We start from the raw sequence: 21763 nt of genomic DNA on the forward strand, positions 1-21763 counted from the left end.
ATATAGTAAGCACTTAATAAAAGCTTGTTGATGTGATTTGGTTTAGTTACACCTCAATAATCAGATGACTGAAGCAAAATGTGAGGGGTTTTTTTTTTTTTGGCCTGTAACCCTTAGTTCTCCATTTCATATATATAGCTGACAAAGTAAATAAAGATGACAAAGTAGGGTGGGGTATGAACCCTTTCCTCCAAGAGCTTCAATGCCAGCACCAAGTAAATGATTTAGCCATTGCCGCCATTTTCCAACCTACTTCACACAAAAAATTCCTTAGTGTTGAAGGAGGTGACATAATGAGCCAAAATAGCTATCACCTATTTCTGAATCTGAGACTAGGTAACGAAGTTAAGCAGTTGTACCAACTTTGTATTGTTCAGTGACTAGCCTAATCATTCTTCCCTTGGTCTTAGGCTTTAGCTAGATACCTCTAATAGCCAGTAAACAGGAGCTAGTTACTGAGTCAGTCTGGTTTTTGACCATGATAATTAGCTTCTGAGAAACACAATTCCTGGCAAGAGGCTAAATACATCTAAACTTTCCCTTAGGATTACTGCAAATTTTCACAAAATCTAATAGGACTCATGTCTTTATCTTGGGCAAATACTCCCAGAGAAGTGGCCTTTGCATTTCAGCTCTACAAAGGGAATGGTTACTTGCAAAAATACTAGGATATGTTCTAGCTCTACGAAATGCATGACTAAGATTAACACTTAGAAAAAAAAAGACTACCTTACAACCTATTCAGGTAGTCACTTTAAGGTTAATCAGTCTTGTAAAGACGAAATTAAAATTACATACAAACCAGAAAAATTACGCAGATTTAGGGTACATCTATTAATCAGGTGCCCTTAAATAATCACTAGTTATCTAACAATTGGATATATCTGAATTGAAGTGTATTTGAATATGTCACCTTTAATATTAGTTATATTCTCTTTCAACTGGGCATGGGAGGCTGAGGCTGGTAGATTGTTTCAGCCTGGGAGTTCTGAGCTGTAGTAAGGCTAACGCTGATTGTATATCTGGCACCAATATGATAAGCCCTTGAGAAGCGGGGTATGTTGTGCTACCAGGCTGCCTGACAAGTAAATTGGGTCAGGTTGGAAATGGAGCAGATCATCCTTGTGTGATGACCAGCACTGGATCTGGGCCTGTACGTGGTGCCTGCACTCCCAGCCTGGATCAATAGAGAGACCTCGTCTCAAGAAAAAAAGAAATCTCTTTTATCCTTGTTCCCTTTGTCTCTTGCCCACTGGTTCAATCATATCCCTTATAGACAAAATGGAAAAGATATCTAATTTTAATTCAGAAGACAGTCCAAATCAGAGTCGGTCATTTTTATTTAGACTTCATCACTAACACCATTTGAGATAACATGATGACATGGTAGGCACAAATATGTACCAAGAAGTACACATAATCTTTAAATGCATGGTTTTTCATATGTAATCTGTCAACAACAATATCATTATTTGGTACTAGGTTTAAAGATGACACTTATAGTTTTCAGTTTTTATGTGTTTTGTAACACCATAATTTTTGTCTAGTCATGCAATGGTAAGAAATTCAAAAGCGGTCTCTTTTTCTTCTGACAATTCCTTTGCAGTGAGATCCATCTTCTCACGGGAGAAATCATTGATTGGGAGGCCTTCCACAAATTTCCAGGATTTATTCTGTTAAGAAATGATAGCAAGTCAGTAACAGCTGAAGGTTGCATGATACTGTGGCGGGGGTGATAGTTTGGGCTTGATGGTTCCTAAAGAGCCCCCTTCCAGTTCAAATTCTATGATCTTATGATCACAGGGGCTAGGTGGAAGAGTGGATAGAGTGCTGGGCCTAGAGTCAGGATGACCTGAGTTCAAATTTGGCAAATTTTGTGACCCCAGGGAAGTCACTTAACCTCTGCCTGCCTCAGTTTTCTCAACTGTAAAATGGGTATAAATAACAGTACCTCCCTCTCAGGGTTCTTATGAGAATCACATGAGATAATATTAGTAAAGCATATAGCACAATGCCTAACACACAACAGACTCATCCTCTTCCCTTTACTATTCTTTTGACCAGCACGGCAATCTTATAGGTGTAGGGAGCTCCTTTCGAATAACTTCCTCCAGCTGGCCATGCAGATTGGTACCTGCCCTACGCCCTAGAAAGTAAGAGTGCTGCCTTGGACACCAAGAGCTTAAGTGCCTTAGGAGCTTAAGTAATAGCACCCACATCACAGGGTCATGAGGGTCAACTGAGATAACCTACAGAGTTAAACTACTCCATGAATGTTAGCTGTAATTATATCTCAGTTTTACAGACAAGGAAACTGTGTCTCTGAGGTTAAGTGACTTAACCAAGGTGATGCAACCAGGCAGTGGCAGAGCTAAGACTTGAACCCAAGCCATTTGCCTCCCAACCCTGTGCTGTCCATGCTGGGCAGGGCTCCTGGTAGAATTACAAACCAGGACTGGTCTACAGCCCAATAATCCTGCTGCAAGTCTCAAAACCTTCAAGTTGCCCTTCTCTAGACTTAAAATGGAAAAAGTCAAAATCACAGTCCAGATGCCATTAAATAGGGGTGGGGAGCAGATTTCCTTTCCTCAAAATCACTGTATTAGGCCCTGATGTCAGAGAGTCAAATATTAAATTACATACACATTTAACTTGAGTCGCACGAGGGAAAAATACTGGGTAAACTTTTAAAAAATAAGTATTTACTTAGAAAATATGCGCTCTCCCAACACTAGCATCGGGATGGATTTATAGTCACTGTTCAGACCTGTGACCACCATGTGTCGGGTCCTCTGCAGAAAGCTGCTGGGACAGTGACCTGACTCAAAGGTCTCCTTGACCCTGAGCACCGCACCAAGCTTCCTCTCTCTGGGACACAACTGCTCTAATGGATCTCCAAGGCAGTAATAGAGACCTCTTGCTGCACTAGTACAGGAAGATGCTGTTCTGTAGGCATCCAATAGCAAGGCTCAATTTTGATTCACACAGGCTGAGGAAAATCTCTTATTTGGTAAAGGAGCCACTTTCAGTTAACTTACAACAGAAGACACAGAAACGAGTTGCAGGCACAAGAAACTTACCTTGATGACAACAGGGAATGAGTAGAGCAAATCATCAGGGATTCCATAGGAATTGCCATCAGAGATGACTCCCATGGAAACAAATTCTCCCTGAAAACAACATGACAATTTGTTGAGACATAATGCTAGCTTTTTCCCCCCCTTGAGCTTCACAGACAAGTTTATTGCATATGCTAATACAATTTGAAACACATTCTAGCTACTCCTATTTCTTTACTCATATATAATACTGCAGATGATGAAAGAGTATAATATGGAACTGCCATCTTAATTGGTTACTTCTGAGAAACGCAGGTGACAAATATGCAAATAAAGAAAGGCTAGCTAGTCTATGTATATTACTCAACGATCACCTCTGGAGTTCCAAACCAGATGTCTCTGACATGGTCGCAGATTGCTTTGGCAGCCGACATTGCACTGGACAATTTTCGAGCCTTGATGACTGCTGCACCACGCTGCTGAACAGTCTGTAGGAGGGAGGAAAATGGATTACCTGCTTGTGCTCCTCATATTTAAAGCTGTCATTCACAAAGCAATGAATCAAATGCACATAGCTATTTTACCATTTGAGGAATGTAAACCGGAAGATACTTGAAAGGGTAAGAATCTGGCTGAACCAACATAAAAATCTTACCAACAAAGAAAAGCAATGGCCTGTAAAGTCTCACACCAATAACAACTAGACCCACCCCCAAGCACCCTCTACTCTGCTGCTGCCCGTATGCTTTATGCCAACAATGTGAAAGAGTCCTGAGGGGCAGAGGGACTTGACAAGTCCCAGCAATGTCCACCGAGTTGCTGTTCTTGCAACTGCTAGAGCTAATTTTGGTAATAACATCAGAATGGAGGCAATATGGTTAAGCCACACCCATTCTGACGACAATATGATTTGATCCCAACATTTCACGTCATGGGCTACCAATACTAATCTCTTTTCCAAGACACAACTGCAAGTTCAGACCAAAAGAAGATAACTCTATAGCCTACAATGTGAATTCTCTTTTCCAGATGTCTTGGGAACAGAAATATGGTCCAACTTTTCAATGCAATCTATCACTAAATGAAAGTCCTATTTCCTAAGAATTAGCTCCTTAGTCAACAAAAAAAGCAGCACTCACTCTGTATAATGCTCTGTGCTTGGTAGAGAAGAGTGAGGATGGGACACAGAAGAATCAAAGGGATCATGCCCTGGCAACAAGTTATTTACAATCTAGTCAAGGGACGGACGGACGGATGGACGGATGGACGGACACCCACACACACCCCCACCCCGAGACTATGGAACATAAACAACTACCAAGGGTAAACTAAGGATGATTTGTGCTAAGAGAATGAAGAACATAGGATCACAACGGCGTCCTTGGTGAGGAAAGCTTTGCCCATAATCTACTTTTATCTTGGCACTGATGAGTGAAAAATGAGCTAAGCACCCTTCTAACTGGATGAGTGTCCCAAGGGACACTGGCATTTATTCAAGCGTGTGATTTCCCTTCAAAAGTTCTCTAGAACAGGCTGCGAGCTTGTTCACTGACTCTCCTTACCGTGATAAAGTCCCCCTTGAGCCAGCTGTCGTCCTTCACAGCTTCATAAACGCCGACTTCTTTCCCCTGAATGCTGACCTTGGCATGGTTCACATCTGGATACTGAGTTGAGGAGTGGTTTCCCCAGATGATGACATTTTTGACGTCATTGGCAGTCAAGCCAAGCTTAAGAGCAATCTGATTTGATATAAATCATACATTTCAAGACAAATTCATTTTATTTCAAACTGCTACACATGCTTGGAATCTACTTCAAATGAGGACTGAAAGACTTCTAAAGTTTTGAGAGAATATGTAAGCATTTTGCTGAAATCTGAAAATTACTGGTCTTAGTGGGCAGCCTTCACAATAAGTAGTTTGGTGTGTTTTTGTTTTTTGCATAGTACTTTGACAGATAAGTTGATTTGATTTTTAAAAAGAAACCTTTAAAATATAAGATCAATGCAGATTAAACTACATTTTCTATAACTAACGCTATAGTACTATACAATAATAGCTCATAAGATCAGAGAGTCTGAGTCCATCACTTTCAGACAAAAAACTTAACCACTCAGTGCCCCAGGCACCCCTCTAAGACTGGAAAAGTTGTGGAGAAGGTGTTGCCATGCATCAGTAAAGGGTGTTTGCTCATTCTGGAATTCCTCATACCAAAGAAACCTCAGCCGAGAGCAGGTATCTATAAGGATTATGATTGTTTGAGGTGACTCCAATAATGCAAATTAGCAGTCTAAGCCACTTCAATTTAATAAAGCAGATCTGAAAATGATATCCTTTTTCTGATGAAGCTGAACTGTTACTACCTTCCCACCTCCCAGATCTTTTCCGGCTTCCTCTCCATGTGCTAGAAGAACAGATTTTGGCCCAAGATGGTGGGTCTTCAACTTTTTTTTTTAAACTCAGGTTCTACATTACTCTTTCCTTTTCAAAAAGCAAAGCTCTCAGTTTATTTGACAGACCACACACAGCCTATTAATCCTTTTTTTAAAAAAAGGATCAGCATAGGTTAGAGATGCCAGCACTGATCTGGGGATAAGACCATGCCAGAGGAAGAAGGCTGAGGAACTATTTGAAATGAAGGGACCATAGCACATCATAAGGAGATTCAGCTAAAACTATAGAGGAGGTTAGTTACTACCATTACAATGAACAGGCTTATTTAAATACCTTTACATACAGTAAGAAAACTATTTAGCATCAATTTAAATTTTAAAAATATAGATTGCAATGTAGAAACTTAATGAAACTCTACAAATTTTTTACTACTTGCCAACCTAGAAAGTCACAAAATATTTGGAATAGTTAGTATGAAACTTTGCTCGCTGGGATTTTTAAGTTGAAAGGAGGTTAACGAGAAAATGGCTGGTCTAGGACTCAATTCTGCTCACCTGAGACTTAGCTCGGTTATGATCCAGGCGGGTCAAACAGCTAAAATTCTCCTTGGGAATCGATGGGGCCATCTTGGAAGCTGTCAGGCAATTGGTATTGGCTGGATTTCCAACAACCACAACCTGGCAAAGATGGAAAGAGAAAGAAGGAAGAGTGAATCATAATTATCAATATTTTGATGAACTAGAATACCTTTCTCAGATAATGACTATGGGTAAACTAGATGGTACAGTGGATAGAGCACTGGGCCTAGAGTCCAGAAGACCTGAGTTCAAATCTGGCCTCAGGCACGTACTATCTGTGAGACCCCGCACGTCACTTCAGCCTGTTTCCCTCAGTTCCCTCATCTGTTAAAGTGAGCTGGAGAAAGAAATGGCAAACTACCCCAGTATCTTTGCCAAGAAAACCTCAGATGAGGTCATGGAGAATTGTACATGACTGAAACAACTGAACAAACACAAAGGCTTGCAAAGGAGGCACTTGATGATTATTTGTGAAACAACCACCACAAAGTTCACAGCAACTAAATGAGTTGATTAACATAAGTTTGTTATCAGGTCTCCCCCGCCTCCCCCCCAAGACTGACACCATTTTTACTGGTGCTTGGTCATGGTGCCACTCAAAAGAAAACTACTATTAATCACCATGTTATTTTCTGGGTGCTAAAGGTTCAGAGCTAAGGTCAGCTTCTGACTGTTTTGCATCTTGTAATACTTCTCTAGAGAACACTTAGCAATGCCTGCCATCTACCTGCCACAAAAGGTGCACTGACATGTAGAAGACTCCATATCTCTAATAGAAAAATGGATCCTTGCACAGAACACTATTTCTTGTGTCTATTTTCTAAGAAATCAAATTTTAATTGGTTAATGTCTAAATAAATGCAATGTATCTGGCTCCTATGAAGTCAGTACAGGAAGGGTGGAGACAGGCTCTTAACTATTTGAGTAGTCTCAATTTAATGAAACAATCTGAAACTACACCCTTCTTCAAAAGACTGCTGCATGTCTCCTGAAAAGGATATTTATTACAGTCCTCAAAGAGTTAGGAGTGAGAAAAAAAGAACTTTTGGGGAAGTTCAAAGGAGGAATTCATAAGGCAATTAAAATAGAGCACTATACAATTAGCTTTATTAAATATCATATTAAATAACACCTTTTAGCTCTCTGGGAGGAAATATTTCAATATACTTGAGACACAATGAAACCTCAAATAAAAGATACATAGAAAAGAGCATATTTTGAAAAAATGAGTTGTATGAACCAGAAAGTATTTTTCCTTCCTTAGTAAGTACAGTGAACATAGCTTGATGTTTGTTTAGTGACTAAGGGTCTCGCATAGTGTTAGGTTCATTCCTGACCACCGCCAATGATTGGTATACTGGATTAGGAGTGCAGATGGTACAATGAATAGTGTCATTTGTCTTCTCTCATGACATCCTGGGAAGTTACATTTTCAAACAAACATGTGATGACTTATATTTGCTTTCTTGAAATGTGCCTCTTTGTAAAGAGGGGTTTCCAATTAGGTCCTTCTTAGATAAGGGTTTATTTTATTAAATGATCAATATTAAGCTAATAAACTTTTTTGGTGCTAATAACAGGGAAACAGAACCAGAAGGGTCCCAACAATGAAGTTTTTTTTCTCAGCAAATACTTTGATGAGCCATGATTTTCAAAGTTGCAGTTACTCTCTTCACCAATACACTGAAACTCATCTGTATTTTAGGAGACAGTCCTTAAGAAGCACTGCAGTTAAAAGACCCATTACCAGTTTGGCCACAGTAGGACAAATTTCTCTTAACTTGGTTATGCTGGTATTTGCATGAAAGACACAACAATCCATCATTAGATGTATATCCAAAGCTTTTCCAGCTTGGTAGGGCTTAGTTGACCCAGTGGATAGAAATGGTGGTTCTGGAATCAGAATGAGTTCAAATCCTGCCTCAGACATTACAAGTTCTATGACTCTGGACAGCTTATTCAACCTATGACTTCCTCAGTTTCCTCATCTGTAAAATGGGGATAATAACAGCACATCCCTCCTAGCGCTGTTGTTGAGGATTAAATGAGAAAACATTTGTAAAATGCTTTGCAAATCTTAAAGTAGCATATAAATACTAGTCACTATTATTATAATTTTAAATTATAATAATTTATTTTTACTACCAGAGCCTTCACTCCTCTAGCTTAGCCTTAAAAAATCCAGGGTTACCTTCATCAAAGGTATCAGAATAAGGAACAAATGAGTACACATCAGTGGAGATTACTTGAATTACTACTTCTGTATTTACTGATCCATTTCACATAACTAAGGAGAGCCTACCAAGAGGAAAGGTGTGAGATCTTTCATTTTTATTACTCTGTTACTGCTACCTATACCATTGAGTAAACATGCTTCTGACTAGCAAAAATACTCAAGAACTCATCCATATTCCCTCTCCTGGTTTTGCTATTGAGTTTTCCAGACTTCAAGTACCAGAAATTTTAGTTTTCTTTGTGGATGATTTTAAGAAGTTAGAAGCCACCACATGATTTTAAAAGGTACCATACATTTTCTGGGACCTTTGCAAATGGATTTCTACAACTTGATGAAAATCAAAGAGAAAAAGAGAGAGCTTGTTAAAAAAAAATTAGATCACAGGCATTATTTAAATACTGTATCTGTATTTTACTAATCCATTGGACTATAGAAAGGCAAGTTGTTGAGATCTTCAAAAAATATTTCTGTCTATTTTGCTGAAAGTAAGAAGATGTTTCATGCTGAAAAAAAAAAAAAAGAAAAAGAAAAGAAGCAGTCAGTCACCTTAACAGACTTCTTGGCATATTTTTCCAAAGCCTGTCCCTGGGATTTGAAAATCTTCACGTTTGCCTTGAGTAAGTCCTTCCTTTCCATGCCTTCCTTCCTTGGCATGGAGCCAACCAGAATTGCTACATCCAGGTCTTTGAAGGCAACCTCTTCTTTATCTGTTGCAATGACCTCTGTAAGGCAAAACAAAAAGGAAAGCTGATTAGTCTGTAGAACTTGATAGGAAGAGAATCCACCCTCTAATCCTGTACTTTTGTAACATTTTCATTTTACTATCATGCACTGGCTGGCTATGAGGGGTGCAAGGATATGGAGAAAATGATGGGACTCAGAAAATTGGGGTCATTCGGTGCAAGCCTGTACATCTCCACTATGATGTGCAGCACAGCTCAGAACCTCTCCATGCCTAGGATGATGGGGCTAACACATGTCCTCGACCTAATCCCTTCCTGTATCTTTCTCTTTTTTAGTTATCTACACTATTTACTGGCCCCTCTCCTACTGTCTACAAACATACACAGGACTTTCCATCCTTAAAATAAAAACAAACCTATTTAAGCCTGATATCTCCTCATACTTTCACCTTCTCTTTCCTCCCCTCCTCCCCTCAATGCTAATTCCTAGTCATCTACACTAATTGCCTCTAAAAGGGGGCATGGATGCTGCAGGGAGCACATCCTGTCCTCCTTCTCCTGCATCCAATGCAGCAGTAGTAGATGCCTTTTAAATCTTTATTTCATCACACACACACACACACACACACACAGGGTTCATAAAACACAAATTATTACAGTAGATTGTATGGAGGTTATGTTTGGGGTACAAGCTCAAAGAAGTTTTGAGACCAGTGATTCATGCTTGCTCTTTTCCCCTTGACCTAACTTTTTAGCCTTTCTGATATCTGGTTTCTAACCATATAATTCTATTCAAACTACTTTTAGAAATTACCCATGATCTTGACTGCTAATTCTGATGGACTTGTCTCATTCTTCATACTCCTGGATCTTTCTGCTTTGATACTGCTGACCACACTGACTCCTGTGAAACCATGCTCTCCTGATTCTGAGCACCCTCCTCAGCCTCCTTCACTCATTCTTAATCCTGCTCCCCTTCTCTAAGTGCAGGTTTCCCCCACGGCTCTCTTCTCTTCTCATTATCTTTAAACAATTTCATCACTTCTTATGGGTTCAATTATCATTTTTATCCACATGATTCTTAAATCTATACATACCTGGCACAAACTTCTTTCCTGAAATGTAGACCCTAATTGCACAAGGCCTGACAGACACTTCCTCCTGTCACTACCTCAAAGCTAACATGGCCAAAATGGAACAGATTTTCTCTCCCCTCACTCCCTCTCACCTAAGCTTAGAAACTTGGGAGTCATTTTTGCTTTTTCCCTCTTTCACCTGTCCCATAAGTCTAGTCAATTTTATACCTAGAGGATCTTTTGTACTTATTCCCGTCTCTCCCATCACATGGTGAGCTTACCCTCTGGTCCTCACCACCCATATTATTGCAGTAACTTTCTAATTGGTCTTCCTGTTTCATTCTAGGCTTTCCTCTTGTCAACCAACCCTTAAAACCCACTGCCAAGATAACCTTCCTTAATACAAGGCTGACCCCACCAATCTCCTATTCAAGCACTCTCTCTCACCTCAAGGATAAAATGTGAATTCCTTAGCCTGGCATTTAAAACCATCTATGCTGTGGTAGCAGAGCAGACTAAATGATGTCACTTTAACAAACATCTATAAAGCACCTACTAGAAAAGTCTCTGCCTTCAAGGAGCTTACAGTCTACTGGAGGGATAAAACATGTACTCAGATAAGTAGGACACAAAGGAGGGAGTGAAGGAAGGACACAGCACTGACAATTTGGAGCACTGAGGAAGGCTTCATAGAGAAAGTGCCCGATAAGTATTCTTAGACGAAGGCAGAAATGAGGAGGAAGCACAGAAATGGAGGGCAGCTTGTGCACACAAGCAGGAGGCAATGTCACAACTGGAGTACAGTTAATGCTCTAGAGCCTGGCTAGAATACAGATTTTTTAAAGGTTATAATGAGAAAGAAGGCTGAAATGGTGAAGCCATAGTGCAGGGGGTTTCTCTTTTCTTTATATCCCCAGTACCTGGGAGGTGATCGGTGCTTAATAGGTGCTTAATAAGTGATTGGCGACTGAATCTGTGGACCATTTGCTTATCTAGCAAGTGAGGGAACTGAATGATAAAATCACTCAGCTGTGATTATTTTGTGATTGCTGATATCACTGATGCATTCTGATTAGAACTCTTCAGTAGGCTATTCATTTCTGGTATATAGTCTCTTACTATTTTGCGATTAAATACTTTAAACAACTAAGGTAACTACTTGAATTTGGGTTTTGAAACTGATACAATTCTACTACAGAAGCATTTTGTGTCCAGTTACTGACCTTTAAGGAGGGGAAGAGCACAGTCTTGCAGTTCCATTACCACCCCATCCAGCACACCCATCATGGGGGTGATATCCAACAGGACAAGAATGAGAGCCTGGCAAACAACAAAGAAAACATCACAATGTTTGACTTATGTCCTGGTGTAACGACAACAAAAAAAATCATCCCATTTCTTGCCAAATATTTTTGCATGCAAATTTAAGTCATATTCTCCACACTTGGCAATTTTTCTAAGAGGTCTATCATAGCATTTTCCAAATGAACTTACAGTTTAATTGGCTTCTCAGTCATAATACAAATAAGTTATTTCACTGAATTATATAGTCATATTCATAGGGGAAAAAAAAGTGGATAGTAATACCAAGTAGAACTATGGGAAAATAAACCATAAAAGAGGAACTAGTATAACCAGTTACTAAAATGTATAAAAAAGCAGCAATTATTTAAAAAAAAAATCTATCTGGTACTAGAAAAAAGAGAGAAACCAGTGTCAAAGAAAAAAACCCACTAATATTACATCCTCTATTTTAAGCAGCATTCTGCCAGAAAACATTTTATTTAATATCTGATTAATCTACATCTGATCTATTTCTAGCTGAGAAAGATGTCCAAAATATAGTACCCTATGCTCTCTGATACGGCTTTCTTCCTCAAAAAGATTTCAGGCAACATTTCAGAGGAATCTTGAAAAAGGAAAAAGATTACTACATGTAAAATTTTTCAGAACTATTGAGTAACCAAAAGTTAACATCTCATTTCATCCTGGACCCTTTCTCTTCACTACAGGAGTTAAACAAAGGGATCTTCGTGTCCATACTGCAAATCATGCATCAGAATAATCTGTCACTAGATCAAACAAACAGATGCTCATTAGATTCACATACACCATCTATGGAATAATGGCTAAAGGACATGAAGACAATTTATGAAGGAGAAAATACAGACTGTTATTAACAGCATGAAACTCAAACTTCCTTATAATCAGAGAAACGTAAATCAGGACAATCATTTCACACCTACGAGAATGGCAAAAATAGCAATAAAGTGATAAAGCCTCATCTTGGCAGGGTTGTGGGGAAGTACGAATTCTGATAGTGTTGGTGGGGTTGCAGACTGGAGTAAACATTTTGGAAAGTAATAAGATAACTTGCAATAAGAGTCAGGAAACTGATCATACCTTTTGACCTAGCTATCCCACTGCTGGGACTGGATTCCAAAAACAACATACAAGGTTCTATCTGTGCAAAAGTATTCACATTGCTCTATTCACAACTGAAAGACTAGAAACAATTTACAGGCCAAACAATTACAGAATGATTCAAAAACATGATATAATAATAGAATTTTATAAAGCCACAAAAAGAAAAAAGCTATATGAGTCATAAAATAAAATCCGAACTAGATTTGCACATTACAACTACGTGAAAAGGAGAAAATAAAGGCCAAAAGTCACAGAATTTCAAGTAGGTTTTGAAGGTGACATAGAGCAAACAGACCTTATATCTTTTTCATTAAATTTTTCAGTTCTGCCTCTTGAATTTAGGGAAGATTTTGCCTCTTATTTTGATTTTTTTTTTTGTTTCTGAATGTTATTAAATTTCAAAACTTTTTTTTTTTAAAGATGCATATTGCCCTAGACAATACTACAAAATAACATTAAATAGATACAGCAGAAACTCTTAATTAAGATCTTTGGGAGAGTAAAGATACTGAAACCTTAAAGGTTATTTGTCATGTTAGTCATTTGATATGTTAAATGCTTTGCACTTTCATTGAATTGGGTGCCCCTAAAGTAGTAAAGTCAGTATATCTGCATCCATGTTCCAATGAAATGCTTTTGTATAGGTTTCTAGGATATATTAATTGTGGTGATGAATTTTGGATTGCTGGTTTTCCTGCAGTAGTTATTTCCCCCTCCCCCAAATCCAGATGCCTTTGATCTTTTCAGAACATGGAAGGAGATGGTGTTATGTGAGTGTTGTTCTAATGTATATGACTAGCCTCATGATATCCCAAGAGCATTAGATTACTTAGGTCTATCTGCACAAAATAAGAGTGCTCCTTCTACCACATGATACTTTCTGATACTTTCCCATATAGAGGTGAAATAAGTCTATTTATGATATACAACAAAGACTAAATGTTGCAACATAGGAAAACAATGTTCTATTGCTTTTTTCAATCTGAAATTCACAATGAAACAAATTTATCTCCGTTACATCTCAAAAGTAATTTGGCCCTGAGGAGGTTAAAAAAGTTGTGGAAATTACTCAACATTTTAGCCTTGAGATCTGTGAACCACTCAAGGCTCTCATTTAGCAATTTTGTAAGAGCAAACTTTCACCTAATGGTTCATGTGAAACAAGTAGCTGTTTTCTCTCCTATTGCTAATGCTTAATGCAGCAAGTATACCCAGGAAGGGAGAACTGGTTAATAACAGCTTCAGTTTACACAGTCCTTTACAGTTTATGTCATCACATTTCATTAGAGGGAAAGAGCAAGGGACCATAGTCAGGAGACCTGGGTTTAAGTCAAAGCTTTGCAACTTATTAACCGTGACATTGAATCAATCACTTCATTGCCTTCAGACTCAGTTTCTTCATCTGTAAATAGAGGTTCCTGCTTACTTCACTCGGCCCTCACAGAGTTGTTACTTATAAATCTTAAAGTACTATATAAAAAGGAGTTATTATAACAAGTTAGGCAGCATGAATTTTACTATGCCCATTTTATAAATGAAACATCTCTGCCTCCCATATTTCCGGGGATTTACTAAAGTCACATAGGTATTAAGCAGCAGAATCACGGCTCAAATTCAAGTCAAATTCTGATTCTAAAACCGTATCTTGAGGGAAACAAGAGATGATGCTCTTAACCTCAACACCTGAATTTTTTTTCCCTGAAGGAGTGCATCCACAGTTTGTGATAAAAAGTATTTAAAGCACTATATACACGTGTTATATATGAACATTTACCAATAAAATGAAAGTCAACAGGAAACTAGGAATTTCACTTCACAACTATTCAGAAATATTATTTTTCTCACTAGTAAGAAGTATGCTCATTAGGATTCTCTCCTCAAAAATTAAGGAAGAGTAAAGCTAAATAGGGACAGATTGATAGAATTCAATTCAATAAATATTTGTTAAGTATTCTTACCTGGTCCTTCCCAAAGACATCTCCCTTAGCAATACTGTAAAGAAGAGAGTACGCAATTTGACCGGCTGCTCCAGTTACTAGGACTCTGACAGGTTCACCCTTAAAGAAAGACAAATCACACTCCAATAAACGATACTTTACCCTGGTGACAATATACATTCAATATTGTATAACCATAATCATATATCAATATATACATCAATTTATATGTCTTTGTGAGGATACCTAACAATAGATACTATTGTAACTTTAATGTTTATGAGACTGACAAAAATGAAGGCAACTTAATTAAGCATATCATAAAAGATTACACTTCAAAGGATTTCTAGTGGAACATTTATAATTTTGGTGATTATTTATACTTTATATCCTTAACTTTCAAGCAGATTTTCCCCCATTGTATAATAGGACTTGCATGTTTGTCTGGAATGTTATTACTAAAATTTGGTAGGAAGAAAGGGGTGGCTGAAGAATTATATAGTGATATTGCCTCCCACAATATAACCTGACAGCTCAAGGTCACAAGAGACAAAAGAATTCCTACCTCTGCTGCTGAACTGGAAACACTAATTTCCCTGAGCAGATAAGTTTTAATGAAAACAATGCACATCTTCTATGGCTCTTATCAGTTTTCATGAGCTCAAGATTACTTGTGGCAATCAGCTAGCCAGAAGGCAGAAAATGGAAGCAGAAAACAAAATTTTGTATCTTCTCCTGATAATTTTGTAGCTCAGAAAGGGATATTATTACTTCCATTTTATAGCTGAGGCAGATGGAGATTTAAGAGACTTGCTTAGTATCTGAGGCTAGATTTGAAGTCAGCTCTTCATGATTCCAGGCTCAGCAATCTATCCAAGGAATCATCTAGTTGCCTCTTTGTGAAAGCAGGAAAGGAACAATATTAGATATAATACAAACAATATCATATGCACATATGATATTATACATAAAACGTCAAATACAGTAACACATGGCTATCATCATCATGTAACCTAATTCCTTATAAAAACACCCTAACATACAGTTCTTATTCAAGGATGATTCATGAATAGCTTTCAATTTTTCAACTATTGAATACTTCAATTTTTCCAGTAGCATGATGAATCTATACTGATACATACGTTTATTCCCTCTGGCCTAGTTCCTCTTGTGATATAAGGCATCCGTTTAGGAGATGGCAGAACTGTGTTAGGAATGCCATCTGTGGTCACACAACAGGGGGGCAACACAACAGGGGGGCACACTCAGCATCCCAAACATGGTCTCATTAGTATGATATTCTAACCATGGCTTGGGAAGGTACTCTGCCCTGTTCCACTTCTGCTGTAAGTTCTGATTGGAAGATAGAGTCGAATTGAAGATCTCAATTGTTTATACATCAAAGAATGGCTCCCTCTCAAAGAAACTTATTGAAGACCAGGAATTCCTTACTTATCCCAAAAGAAAATCCGGAAAAAGACTTTTCTCTTGAATTTTTCCAGGCCTTCACACCTTCATACTAAACATCTTATGTAAGCAAACCAAATGATATGTAATAAATTCCTAGATAATAAGGTATATTATACACAATTCAATTTTTTCTCAAAATGTCACCCATATTCTCACTTCCTTCCAAAAAAGTTTTTTTCTTATACACTTAAATATAGGAATCACTGGTGATTTACTCAGCCTGGGGAAACTCACTCTCAGGTTAAGTGAAAGCACTTTCTCCACAGAACAGAATTCCTCAGTGATTTAGTAGATAAGTGCTAAGGTGTGGCCTAACATATAAAAAGAGGCTTGCCCCAGGCCACAAAGCTGGTCAAGAGAACAGGATTCAAATCTAGGTGTTACTTTAGTCTAAGCTCTCTCAAGCCTTCTAAATTTCGAAATGTTATCTTTCTGCTCTTAAGAGGGAGTGACTGATACAGTTTGGGGTTGCTGGGAACCCTGAAATGTCAGGGTACAGGGCAGTTTGCACCTGGAATGAATTCACATTCAAACCTACTTCCAGTGAAAAGGTTTATTGTAAAGACAATAGGAGTGGGCAGGATTCTTAATGGCGGTGAATTGGATACTTATATACAAAAAAGAAACAGTGAAAAGGTCAATGGGATTAAGGAGTGGCAAAAAGCCTGAGGTGAACCAAGACTGACAGTAAAAGGACTGTCAAGTATCTAGGTGGGCTTCTTGACTTCTAGGTGGCAGATGCCTTGGGCGGAGGCCCAGGAATTAGGCTGCTATAAGGGAAAATTCAGACACTGGGTGGCTTTCAAAGACACGGTCTTTTCCATTAGGGGTCCAGGTCCCATTACCCCATCATGACTATATTGTTTCATTTATATTACTGGCCTCTGAATTATGATTTAGCAGTCAAGAAGAGCTCTGATGGCTCTTCCCATTCTCCTTTCCTTCCCTAAACTCCACATTCCAGTGAGAATCTGGATAGAGTAGAAGAGAAAAATTAACTTTGTGAAAATCCTAACTAAGCAAACAACAAACCTCTGACAAAATGAGAACTGTTATTTCAAAATGATTATTGTTAGAATAGACTTACTGTTGACTAAAAATAATGAAGTTTCTATTCTGCAACAAGCACAAGGGCATGGGATTAAGAATCATAAAGACCTGGGTTCTAGTTTTGACCCTACCACTTTATTACTGGGGTGACCTTGGCAAGTCAACTAATTTCTCTGGGTCTCAGATTCTTCACCTGTCAAATAAGACAACAGGACTAGATCAGTGGTCCTCGACTCTTGGTGTCCAGACCCCTGAGGAAGTCGGTTAAAATTACTGAGTAATCCCCTCCCCAAAGCTTCTGTTCATGTGTCTGTAAGTATTTACCAGATTAGGAATTAAAATGAAAATGATTTTGACTGTGGTCCCTCTGGAAGGGACTTGGGGACCCTAGGAGTTGCTGGACTACACCTTGAGGATCACCAGACTAGATGATCTCAAAGGTTCCTCTTAAAGCAATATGGCTCCATAAGAGTCAACTTGGGGATATACATGAATTAAAAGATTGAGAAATCTGGAGTTCACCATACAGCTCGGGCTGTAGCTGCTAGGATCTTTATGTAACATCAGCTTCAGTAACCCAGCTTTTCAAGATGAAGTGGGGACGCTGTTGTTCCATTACAGACCGCTAGGTGGCGCAGAGACTAGCGCTCTGGGCCCGAGGTCAGCCTCAGTTGACATCCAGCCCCAGACACTTAGGACAAGTCACTTAACCTGTTTGCCTCAGTTTCCTCAATTGTAAAATGGGGATAATAACAACACCTACTCTACAGAGTTGTTTTGAGGATCAAATGAGATAACATTTGAAAAAGTGCTAGTACAGTGTCTGGCACAAAGTACGTGTGGTATAAATGCTTCCTGCATTCCCTTTCCTCCATGAAAACTAAAAAAATGTTCATATTATGAAAGAATCAGATTACTCTAGAGAATAGATACTTAACTCCTATTAAGCCCTATGTTCTCTACTAAGGGCTTTTGCAGCACTTAGTTGTTAAGAAGCCAATCTTGGTGGTTAAAGATATTGTATATTTCTGTAAGCACACGAAACAAAAATATATGTTCCATTTTAACAGATAAAGGATGAGAATACTGTTAGAAAGTCAGATGGGTAATTAGAGACTGGATGATAAAGCTAAATTTAACAAGGTCACATGCTATGAGTATGGATCAAAATTGGAGCACCTAGCACTAAAGGGATAGGGTACTATTAATTCTACTTCAGACAGCTTCCTTTTTCATCTTTGGGAAAATTATTTTAATGGAGATTCAAGTGTATTATAGTATAAAAGAGACCTTAGAGATCATTGGGTATAACTTCTTTTTCACAGATGAGGTGAAACAACTTGTACAAGAGTGTTAGACAGATTTGGAAGGTATCTGAGGGACCATTTATTCTAACCCCTTCATTTTACATGTGAGGACACAGCCCCAAGAGGTTAACAGGCCTGGCTGAGGGAACATAGCTCAGGTAGATGGCAGAGCAAGGATCTGAAGCTAGATTATTTGAATCTACACTCAAAGCTCTTTTCCACTGTCACACACCAGCTGGGACAAGAAGGAAGAAGCAGAGCACAGCCTCAAATCTAGAGTCTTTAAATAACTCCAAATCCAGTGCTCTCTTAAATGTCACTTAGTTTAACCTCCTCATTTTACAAACTGGTAAACTAAGGCTCAGGAAGTTGCACAAGAATACACTGGAATACTAGAATGAGAATTCAAATACTTACTGGTAAATACTTATTCAAAAATTGATTTGAATAAAAGTTGGTCATATTTATTTATTCTGCACATTTTATTATTTTCATTTCCTGCCTTTCTGTGTAATTTCATGGTATATCAATCCCTCCTTCTAATTTAGGCAATCAAATGTGGCCATTTACAAAATGTCACAGTTTGACAAATACATTTATTGGGTTAATCAATTTTAATGGCAAATTTCAGTTTTCAAGATGAGTGTGGCTCAGTATTTGTAACCAAATTGATCACTGTACTCTTATTTAACAGCAATTCTCTTACATATATAGGGATCCATGCTATACTTGAACAACTTATTTTAATGATAGTACACAGTTACTTTCCATTATTGTCACTTCTAAATATTGAGTTTTTGGTTCTAGAACCAAATAGAAAGATCTCTTTTATCCTTCCATTATGTCAAATATAATCTCAACTTGATAAAAGTTTTATAAGTACTATCATAAATTTTGGAGAAAAAAATGAAATAGGATAAGAAATGAAAACAGTTAACATTGTTTTCATTCTTTTGGTCCAGTAGTTGAACACAGTGCAAATAATAGTAATCCATCTGGGCATTCTTCCATGATTTAAATTAAGAATGCCTTTCTTTATTTAGCATGGAACTTATGACCTTCCTTCCAATGTAGGCAATATTGTTACTTTTATAAAAATATATCCTAAAGGACAAGTCTGTACCTCCTGAAGCTAATGGGCCAACATCACATTCTTATGACGAATATTCCTTTCTTCCTAATTAAGTTTTACTTCGAAAATACCCAAAAGAACAAGCAATTTCATTTGTACTTTATCTCACTCCTTTCTGTTACATGTGTGAGCCACAAGTAGGTACCAACAATACGTTTCTTTCTTAAATAATTCAACTGTGAATTGTGTACAAAGCTTGCTTGGTTCCTTTTTCCATTAAGCTCTCTTCATACAGAAGAGAGAACTGCAGAATTAAATCATGTGAGACCCAGCTACAGTTCTGAATCTGAAGCTAAGGAAAATTATCAATCTGTAGAAGGATTTTTTTATATAGAGGTAGTGTAGTATAGAGTGGGTTTGGAGTAAAAGGATCCTGGGTTCAAATCCCAGATCTGCTACTCAGATGATCTTAAGCAAATCTCTTTACTCCCTCAGTCTCAGTTTCCTTATTTGTAAACTGAAGGGTTGAACTAGATTTCCAAGGTCCCTTCTGACTAAATTTTCTTTGCTTTATCTCTGTGCCAGAATGACCTTCAAGGAATTAGATACAGCATAGTTCCACTGATACATTTGCAAGAAATCAAGTTAATTCATTTTCTGTATATTATATTTAGCTGTTTTTGCACCTATAAAAGGAGCTTAGCAATTAGAATCTTTCCTAATGCTCCTTTTCCTTTCCTTCTATTAAAATAAAAATGTTATCTGTACAACAGTTTCCTGCAGTCCCCAGTACCAGAGTTGGTCTTAAAATCTGTCATTAAGTAGCTCAATGACCTTGGGACAAGTTACATAACAACCACCAATTTTCTCATCTGTAAAATAAATGGATTAAATAATCTTCAAGATCCCTATTATTCTAAAGTCTTATAATTCTATATTACCTGACAGTGAAAATTAATTCCTATAATAAGGATTTCCTCCAATCAATTACTAAGATCAATACCACCACACCAATCATTTAAGATGTTCAATCTGACAATGGGGAGTAGGAATTTTAGGTTTAATTCTATAACTAATAACTGGAACCAAGAACCCCATTTTTTTTTTTTTTTGGAATTCTATTATCACCCTGAGGAACAGGCAGATCTTGACTACGTCACGCTAACATCCACTCCCTCCCCTCCCTTTGTCCTTCTGTCAGAAGAAACCAGAGCTCAGATCTTAGAAGATCAGAGGGCATTACATTTAAAACAAATTTCTTCCAGATTTATAACAAACGGGTCGCTGAAAGCATTTGTTGCTTCTCTTTAGAAAGTGATATTAAGAATACAATACATGTCCTTGACTTATAAAAATTAGATATCGGAACACATTGTGAAATTAGATATGGCTGAACGTTTCCACCCACAAATGTAGATTTTTATCTGGGGCACCTGAAAGCGCCACCTTCATAGCCATCTCACCGCCTTCTCAAGTCAAAGGTTTCCCACGGGAACTGTCTCCTTTGCCTTTACCAAAATTACAGAAATAAAATAAAACGAAAACTTGAAAGGGAAAGGACACAGGCAAATCTTCCCTTTTGACAGGCTGGATTTTTAACCACGTGTCTAGAGAATGGGGAAGCATAACCTTCAGTCACTTCTTTTAGCTCATCAGTGCAGTATCTCAAGGGGGTTGAAAAAGCACCCCTGGTGGGGAGGGGGTCCCAGGAAATGAGATTCTCACCCCCCAGAAGCCCCTCTTCCAGGTGGGAGGGGGAGAAGGGGGAAATCACCCCTTTCCCCGAAAGCCTCAAGAGAAGAAAGCAATCCCTTCCCAAGCAGAGTCACTTAATTGAGAAAATGACCTCAAGATCTCCAAGGTTTAAGCTTCCGAGGGGGAAGGGGACATCGACTTTGCACAGCTGTCTTCTTCTCCCCTCCGCACCTCGTCCTAATCTTCCAAGGCCAACCAGGCCTCAGGCGCCTCTATCACTTAAAGAGCCAACGAGGGAGGCCGAAGGGCCCGGACACTTACCATTGCTGCAGCTGGATAACTTCTGCGACAGACGACGAGACTAAGCTACGGTCAACCAGGCGGGTCACCTCTAACTGCAGCTGCACCCAAGCAGGAGGACAAGAGGTATTAGCGGAAGGAGGAGTGACTCCCGATTGCCAGGGCCGCTGGATGTGTAGTTTTTCGCTATCCTTATCCTGGCCCGGCCCCGTAGCATTTCATTACGCCTTTAGACTACAATTCCCGAAAGGCTTAGCGCCTATTGTCTATTCTACCTGCGCTGTTCATTGCAGAGCCAAATAGTCCCCGTCTGAGGGTCTTCTTGATTGGAGGGAGCCGGCAAGCGGATGGATTGAGGCGAAGGATTTGGGGGACGCCTAGATTGGCGCTCAGCGATTGGCGGGAAGGAAGGGAGGTGGGTAGGAAGGGGAGGGAGTGACAGCCGCCTTGGCAACACTTACTCCTGCGAGTCGTTTAGGA

The 21763-nt window shown here is 38.6% G+C and overlaps 1 protein-coding gene across 1 annotated transcript; it reads right to left on the reverse strand.

Annotated features, from left to right (window-relative positions):
- Positions 1 to 1322: 1322 nt before the first annotated feature.
- On the reverse strand, positions 1323 to 21409 carry MDH1 (malate dehydrogenase 1). Its single transcript, XM_027865294.1, has 9 exons — positions 21305 to 21409; positions 14411 to 14509; positions 11249 to 11345; positions 8813 to 8988; positions 6007 to 6129; positions 4622 to 4798; positions 3434 to 3547; positions 3081 to 3170; positions 1323 to 1673 (listed from the first exon to the last, which is right to left on the reverse strand). Exons 1-9 carry the CDS (start codon positions 21305 to 21307, stop codon positions 1548 to 1550), a joined length of 1005 nt encoding a protein of 334 aa, XP_027721095.1. The 5' UTR covers positions 21308 to 21409; the 3' UTR covers positions 1323 to 1547.
- Between the last annotated feature and the right edge of the window lie 354 nt (positions 21410 to 21763).

Source organism: Vombatus ursinus, unplaced genomic scaffold (genome assembly GCF_900497805.2).
Source record: "Vombatus ursinus unplaced genomic scaffold, bare-nosed wombat genome assembly UNPS02014778.1, whole genome shotgun sequence".
Taxonomy (NCBI): Eukaryota; Metazoa; Chordata; class Mammalia; order Diprotodontia; family Vombatidae; genus Vombatus; species Vombatus ursinus.